The sequence below is a fragment of the Priapulus caudatus genome, unplaced genomic scaffold (assembly GCF_000485595.1).
Source record: "Priapulus caudatus unplaced genomic scaffold, Priapulus_caudatus-5.0.1 Scaffold1818, whole genome shotgun sequence".
In the NCBI taxonomy this organism is placed as follows: Eukaryota; Metazoa; Priapulida; class Priapulimorpha; order Priapulimorphida; family Priapulidae; genus Priapulus; species Priapulus caudatus.
The window spans coordinates 22,258-30,046 of record NW_014578879.1 but is presented as its reverse complement, the minus strand read 5'-3'; the positions used below and the strand labels follow the sequence as shown (position 1 = coordinate 30,046).

Below are 7,789 nucleotides of genomic sequence, written 5' to 3'. Positions count from 1 at the left end.
CGTGCGTGCGTGCGTCTGTCTGTGTGTGTGTGTGTGTGTGTGTGTGTGTGTGTGTGTGCGCGCGCGCGCGTGCGGGCGCGTTATGCGTTTAATCAGACGGCTAAGCTAATGAAATGCTAATGTGCTTGCGTTCGAATGAAAAACAGGCAACGACGTCATCGGCAGTAAAATTTTACAAGTCATTAGCGCGACATTGGCTTTAATTATACTCCGATAATTAATCCGTGTGGATGCGCTTGATTGCGTTAACTGCTCAATCGTATAACACCAGGTTAGAATAATACTTAAAGCCACAATATGCGCATCTACACGCTAATTTCTTCAGTACTAGACTAGCAAATACTTCGTGTCATGCATAATCATACTACCTTATGACAAAGTAAACTCTAGTTCCTCCCATTTCACTGCCAAAACACCTCCAATGTTGTGCAAATTTTCCGATGTTGTTGACACTTTCGCGTTGCTCTGCCAAGCAACCGTACAGCGGGTGTAGCAAAGATACCCTATTATTACTTTCCCAATAGCCATTGATGTTACATACACTGCAGTTCACAATACTACAATGTAAACGACTATATTCTCTGCTCAACACCCGTAGCAACATGTGATGTCACTTAACCGATTCTGACGAAATTGTTTGACAAACAATTCGGCGTTGGCGCCAGATTACCAGATTTCGCACCTCTTTCTTGTGGGTTTTAAGCAAACGCGCAGTGAAATGGGAGGAACTAGAGTTTATTTTGTCATAAGGTAGTGTGATTCTGCATGTCACGAAGTATTTGCTAGTCTAGTACTGGAGAAATTAGCGTGTAGATGCGCATATTGTAGCTTTAATATATAGTTAATATGCAGTTCAGGCCGTGTCGTATTCAATTGCGTCTATATCAGTGGACTGCGGTTACGTTATTGGGGTAAAACGGTTAGGGTCGACGCTGATTTAAAAAATGTATACCTGTACAATGTACCTGTTGGGTCCATGTTCATTGAGTTACCCATAAGTAGTTGTGATAGCGTATAGTAATAAGTACTAATAACCGTAGGTAGACTACGGTTAGTAAATGAGAATTCTTGCTGATGTGGCGTGTCATACTCTCCTACTATATATAATATATATATATATATATATATATATATGTATATTATATATATATATATATAATATATTTGCGTTTGAATAATGGGTTGTGTTTAATCATTTATACGCATGCATGGTGGATGTATTATGGGATGCGGTACAAGGTCGTACAGATTTCCATAAATTGTCGTGCGTGTATATGCGTTGTCGTTGGGGGAAATGGGACAGCATTTTGCTGTAGTGATTGCACGCAATCACCCACATTCGCTCTGTGCGAACACGGTAATTAAGTTCTCCTGGAGTGTAGCCGACATGCAGCGGTCGACGTCCGTGCCGTCGCATTAGCATCGCTAGCCGTAAGATAATGAGGGAGTTTGTTGAGCCACTCGTGGGTTTGCCGCCGCGCAAAGCTGCTGTTTATTACGAAGAATAGATAATTATTGCACGAATATGTCGCTCATTTGTGATGAACTTCTCTATGCCCTTGCTATTGTGTGTATGTGCGTGCGTGCGTGCGTGCGTGCGTGCGTGCGTGCGTTCGTGCGTATGTGTGCGTGCGACTGGGTGCACATTCAGGTGTGTGGGGACTGTGTGCACGTGCGCATGTGTACATATAAACGCCCGCGTGCGTGCGGGTGTGTGCGTGTGTGTGTGCGTACCGAACCATGCGTGCGTGCGTACGTGTGCGTGTACGTACGTGCGTGCGTGCGTGCGTGCGTGGGTGGGCGCGCGTGTTGGGCAGGCAGGAGGAGGTATACCGGTAAGTGGTGGGGGTTTCGTGTGAGGTCGTTCATCGCTCTCGCACTGGCAGCCCTGGAGGCTGCCGGAGAAAACGTGAAAAATTATCGCTGCCATTGCGATGTTCGTCGTACGTGAGTCACGGCTGTCAAAACACATGTTTTACGCGTGGGAAATCATCATTATTCTGCAGAGCAAGCCAGGTCGCGGCAGTTTCAGAGAATACCTGTTATTAGTGCTGCTGCGCGCAGCGCTATTATAGTAATTTAAAATAAAATTCACCGCCAATGTCCGGCGCTAGTACGTGTTTATGCGCACCTCTCTCTCTCTCGCTCTCTCTCTCTCTCTCTCTCTCTCTCTCTCTCTCTCTCTCGCGCGCGCGCTCTCTCTCTCTATCTATCTATCTCCTGCTCCCCTCATTTTCGTTCTCTCTCTCTCTCTCTGCCTCTGTCTTTATCTCCCGCTGTTTCTCTACACCCCCTCTCTCTAAACCCCCGCTATCTCGCGCTTTTTCTTTCTCTCTCTCTCTCTCTCTCTCTCTCTCTCTCTCTCTCTCTCTCTCTCTCTCTCTCTCTCTCTGTCGCTCTACCTGTATATACTCATATACTCTACTCTACTCAGTACAAGTACAATATTACAGTACAGTACATACTCACTACAGTACAATACTCTACTAGCTTCAGTTTATCGGGGTTTCATATACGGCCAGCTCGCCAGCCCGCCGTATATGTACGTGCACGTACGAGGTACTATAAAATCAATGCAGAGCTCAATTTGCGCAGCGCGTTATTCCCGCGCCGATGATTTTAATGCGAAAACGTATTTTCACAACTATAGGTGCCATGCTTATTCTGCGTGCAGTCACCATTAGCATCAGCTGCTAAAACGTAATAATAACACGTAATAATAATAATAATACCGTCGAATGACATTATCAATATTTTTCCTCTCGATTGTTTTTTCAGACACGCTTCGCCGCACGCCTCCGCAGTTTGGCTACGTCGATAGTGAAGCTGCTATACCCTAACCCCGGCAGGAGCGACGTAGAGTGGGGAGGGGGATGCGTGGCAGGATGACCGTATAAAGCACGGGAAGCGCGCATCCTGATACAACCAACATTCGCTAACCTGCGTGGTCGCGTGCGTGTGATGCGCGTGCGTGTGCGTGTGCGTGCGTACGTGGACAGTTAGCCATCTATATACCTGCCAAGCCCTCACAGCGCGATCTACTCCAACCTGCACGCGAAGGTTCGTGGAGTAAACAGGATACAAACCAACACATATTATCTGTATGTATATGTAACCAAGAGCATATGAACTCCAGGTTTTACATGCTTGTGATATAACTCTCATAGCCGCACCGCTCACTTCGCGACTGACAACATGGATAGTTTCGGACGCCAGGTCCGCTACGAAACCAGCATCCCGGCGAAGACGGGAGGCGACAAGCCGTCATCCGACGTCATCTACTTCTCCGTCAACGGCCTCGTGATATCGGACAAGGAGAAGCCGGAGCCGACGACAACGATGACGATGACGCCGGCGCAGAAGATCAACGATAAGTACTGCTCGCTGGAGCGACTCAAGCGTCCACCGACGACACCGACGACGCCGACGACGCCGACGACGCCGCAGCCGGTAAACGTCGTCTACGAGACGGTCTCTCCCGTCAGCTCCGTGTACGAATCAGCGAAGGGCATCATCATCTCTCCCGCCCCCGACGACGACAACGACGATCATTACCACAACAACATTAGTCCCGATTCGCGACAGAAACCGTTCTGTTGGCCGCCCAGCGAACAGCCACGGCTGGCGACGCAGAACGACAGCGACGTCGGCCGCCGCGCGTCGCTGGACGTGAGTTCGCCGAACGCCGTCACGCGGTCGGAACTGCCTGGAACACTCGTGTACGAGTTCATCACTCCCGCGCCTCAGACGAGCACGCTGACGCGCGCGCGACGACAACCCGAGCTGCCCGTGTCGCACGACGTCGCCGAGAGAGCGATGCTGGCCGACCAGCAGACGATCCACTACGACACGGCCGACTACAAGCGCGCCATGGAGCAGCGGCAACGACTAAGCGCCGAAACGGACGCGAACGGCGCGAGAGAACGAGGCGGCGGGAGTTCGAGCGACGAGGTCCCGCGCAGCGACGATGGGAGAGACGCAGAGAAGACGGGAGCCGTGGACGCAGGGCCGCGGCACGGCAAGCTAGACGACGCCGACTGCGTGCAGATCGAGACGTTCTACGGCAGCCACAAGACGCGCGTGTTCGTCTGCAAGTGCGACTGCAAGCTGTACGCGTGCGCTGCCGAGAACCACGTCGTCTCCGACACGAAGAAGCCCTACTGCGTCGGCGTGCCCGTGCTACTGCTCAACCTCGGCGACAGCCGCGCCCGCAAGGAGCGCACGCTCAGCCTGCTCTTCGCCGAGCGTGGCACGGGCTTCCAGCTGTGGAAGACGATGGTATGCAGCTTCCTGCAGTATCGCACCGTGCGGCAGGACTACCACACGTTCTCCGCCGACGACGGACTGCTGCTGGCGATCCGCTTCTCCGACAGCGCGTCGGCGGCCGAGTTCGCCGGACTCGTGTCGTCGCTCGCCGCCGAGATCCGAAATCCGGAGTTCACCGGAACGCTGACGAAGAAGGGCAAGAAGGGCAAGAAGGAGACGAAGAAGCTGCGAAAGGCAGAGATCTCGCAGCCGTGCTGCTTCCAGCATATCACGAGCCTCGACACGAGAGACTCTGTCCGCACCAAGTCGCTGCTCGGCGGTGACGATGGCGACGCTTGAGTGCGTGTGTCTGTGCGGCGAAGACGAGGAGGAGGAGGCGGAGGAGGAGGAGGAGGAGCAGGAGGAGGAGGAGGGGAGAGGATGTGAATAGAAAGGATGAGAAGGGCGAGGAGGAGGAAGACGAGAAGGAGGGGCAGGAGGAGAAGGGAGGGGAAGGTGGGGAGGAGGAGGAGAAAGAACAAGAGGAGGGGATAGAACGAGAAGGAGAAGGAGGAAAATGAAGAGGAGCTATGGGGTGGAAATGATGAGGGAGTAGAAGAAGGGCAGAAGAAGAGGGAGGACATGGCAGGCGAAGAGGAGTGGAGGAGAAGGTAGGGGGAGGATAAAGAAAAGGAGAAGGAGATGAAAAGGATCAAGAAGAGTGGGAGAAGGAGAAGCAGGCTGACGCAAGAGCGGCTGAATGACTGAGAGATGAAACCGTGACGCACAAACAGCTAAGCAGAGGCTTGTCTCGCCGCGTGTATATAATCCCACTCACTAATCCTCAGCACTTCGCGGAGTCGCACGCTGTTGGCGCTACGGGCGATGTGCTCACGCGATGTACGGTCTGCCGAGTAAGGACAGAAGACATGCCTGCCTGCGGCGCCGCGTGACAACTGATAGTTTTACTCTTAATGTGTTGATGAGAGCGACTGATCCTCTTACGTCTGCTTCTAGCCAGGCAGCGTCGGCAGCTATTCGGACTGTGTTAGATTGAGACGGAGATCACAGGCACGCGCGCGCACACACACACACACACACACACACACACACACACACACACACACACACACACACACACACATGAGAGAGAGAGAGAGAGAGAGAGAGAGAGAGAGAGAGAGAGAGAGTTGCTCACAGTGCTCTCTTGTCGCCTCTCGCGGCGAGCAGTAAGTTACACTCTTATTTTGAGGGCGGCGGGGGGGGGGAGTTCGGCGGCCGGTTTTCCGCGGATCGGTGATTGATGTCCGACTCGCTCGCGTTTTTGCTCCGTAAATATATTACCGCCGCACCCGTCATCATCAGATCCCACCCTACAGCAAAGCTAGCAGCCAGGAGCTCGTAAACAGGCAGGCCGGCCGGCCACAGGGCGGGCACAGACAGGCTAGCAGGCAGGCAGGCAGGCAATCACGCAGACAGACAAGCAGGTAATAGGCAGGTATAAACAGCACAGCAAGCAGCAAGCAGCAGCAAACAGCACAGCAAGCAGGTATAAACAGACAGGCAGGTGCCGGGCAGAAAGAAAGGCAGGCAGGCAGATAGGCAGGCAGGCAGGCAGGCATGCATGCGGACAGGCAAGCAGGCAGGCATACAGACAGGCAAGCAGGCAGCCCAGCAGGTAGACAGACAGGCTAGCATGCAGGTGGGCAGGCAGGCAGGCAGGGGGATAGGGCAGGCAGGTAGACGAGCAGACAGGCAGGCAGGCAGGAAGGGAGGCAGGCAGACATGCGGACAGACAGACAGGTAGGCAGGCAGGCAGGTGGATAGGGCAGGCAGGCAGGTAGACAGGCAGGAAGGGAGGCAGGCAGACAGACAGGCAAGCAGACAGACAGGCAGGCAGGCAGGCAGGTAGCCCAGCAGGCAGGCAGGCAGGCAGGCAAGCAGGTAGCCTAGCAGGCAGACAGGTAGCCTAGCAGGCAGACAGGCAGGCAGGCTGGCAGGCAGGTAGATAGGCAAGCCTACGGTCATGACAGCGTGACTGCACACTGACTGCATCACAGCGGCTCACTCTGCCTGTTCGCACTGACACTCACCGACGACGTCGAATTAAAGCTGACATTGAGCGGTTCTCCAATTAGCATTGCTGCATTAGCGTTGCTATACTCGCATAGTCTCTCCTAATAAATCTGTCACAATCGTGTCTTTGAATAGATGTTATTTTAAAACTTTCCCAGGCGCGCGCGCATGTACGCACGCACGCACACAAACAAACAAACACACGCAGCTACGCACGCACACCACACACGCACGTACACACGCACGCACGCACGCACGCACGCACACACACACACACACACACACACACACACACACACACAACGCACACACATATACGATACACTCATTTTATGCACGCACGCTACTACACAGACCATTGGCCGACGCATCGTTCCAACGAGCTCAGTATAGCCGTTACACACACACATAAACACACACCACGCGCGCGCGCACGCACGCACGCACGCACGCACGCACGCACGCGCATATTAAAGTAGATGCCAACGAGTTACGGTGCTGCATGCTGGCGGATGTAACGTGCTGAGCCGGCTCATTCCATAGCTACGAATGTGAATATACATGCACAGAGGATATATCAGCGACTCGATCATCTGCCTCCTAGATGGAATTCACGCATCGATTCGTTGACGTTTCAACTCGCGCCAACCAACTAAGCGGCTGTATCCACCCACCATGTCCTAACCATAGGTATCTGTATACACGCATCTGTGTACATGTATCTATTACATGTATATTTATCTATATACATGTATCTATATACATGGATCTATTACATGTATATTGATCTATATACATGTATCTATATACATGTATCTATTACATGTATATTTATGTATATACATGTATGTATTACAGATACATCAATCTATATACATGTATCTACTACACACATGTATCTATTATATACATGTGTGATGTACATTGTGTCTATATACATTATGTACAGTTATCTGTATGTATGCATGTATCTATGTACATGTGTCTACGTACAGAGATATACACAGATATTCTTTCTCTCTTTCTTTCTTTCTGTTAGCTCTTTCTGTTAGCTAAAACACCGTACTACATGTGTATTAGTGGATGTCTATGGACTCAACCGCGTCTTGCCAGCGCGCGTTGTATCATTAGCGATTGCCGGACGAGCAAATTCTCCGTGTAGCTGTAACTGTAAGTAAGTGGGTGGTTGTGCGTGATTCACGCCTAATTCACTAGTCTTGCACCAACCGCGAACCGTCACTACGTGCGTACGTGCGTGCGTGCGTGCGTGCGTGCGTGCGTGCGTACGTGCGGGCATGCTTGCGTGCGTGCGTGCTTGCGTGCCTGCGTGCTAGCGTGCATGCTTGCGTGCGTGCGTGCGGGCATGCTTGCGTGCGTGCGTGCGAGCGTGCGTTCGTGCGTGCGTGCGTGCGTACGTGCGGGCATGCTTGCGTGCGTGCGTGCTTGCGTGCCTGCGTGCTAGCGTGCA

General features: G+C 52.4%; 1 protein-coding gene across 1 annotated transcript in view; it reads left to right on the top strand.

The window, feature by feature from the left end:
* The window catches only part of LOC106817665, a 14,048-nt gene extending 9,427 nt beyond the window's left edge, over positions 1–4,621 (top strand). The window contains exon 2 of the mRNA XM_014822350.1: positions 2,779–4,621. Within this exon, the coding sequence (XP_014677836.1) occupies positions 3,196–4,605 (1,410 nt within the window). The 5' untranslated portion in view covers positions 2,779–3,195 and the 3' untranslated portion in view covers positions 4,606–4,621. The remainder of the gene's footprint in view (positions 1–2,778) is intronic.
* Positions 4,622–7,789: the final 3,168 nt, after the last annotated feature.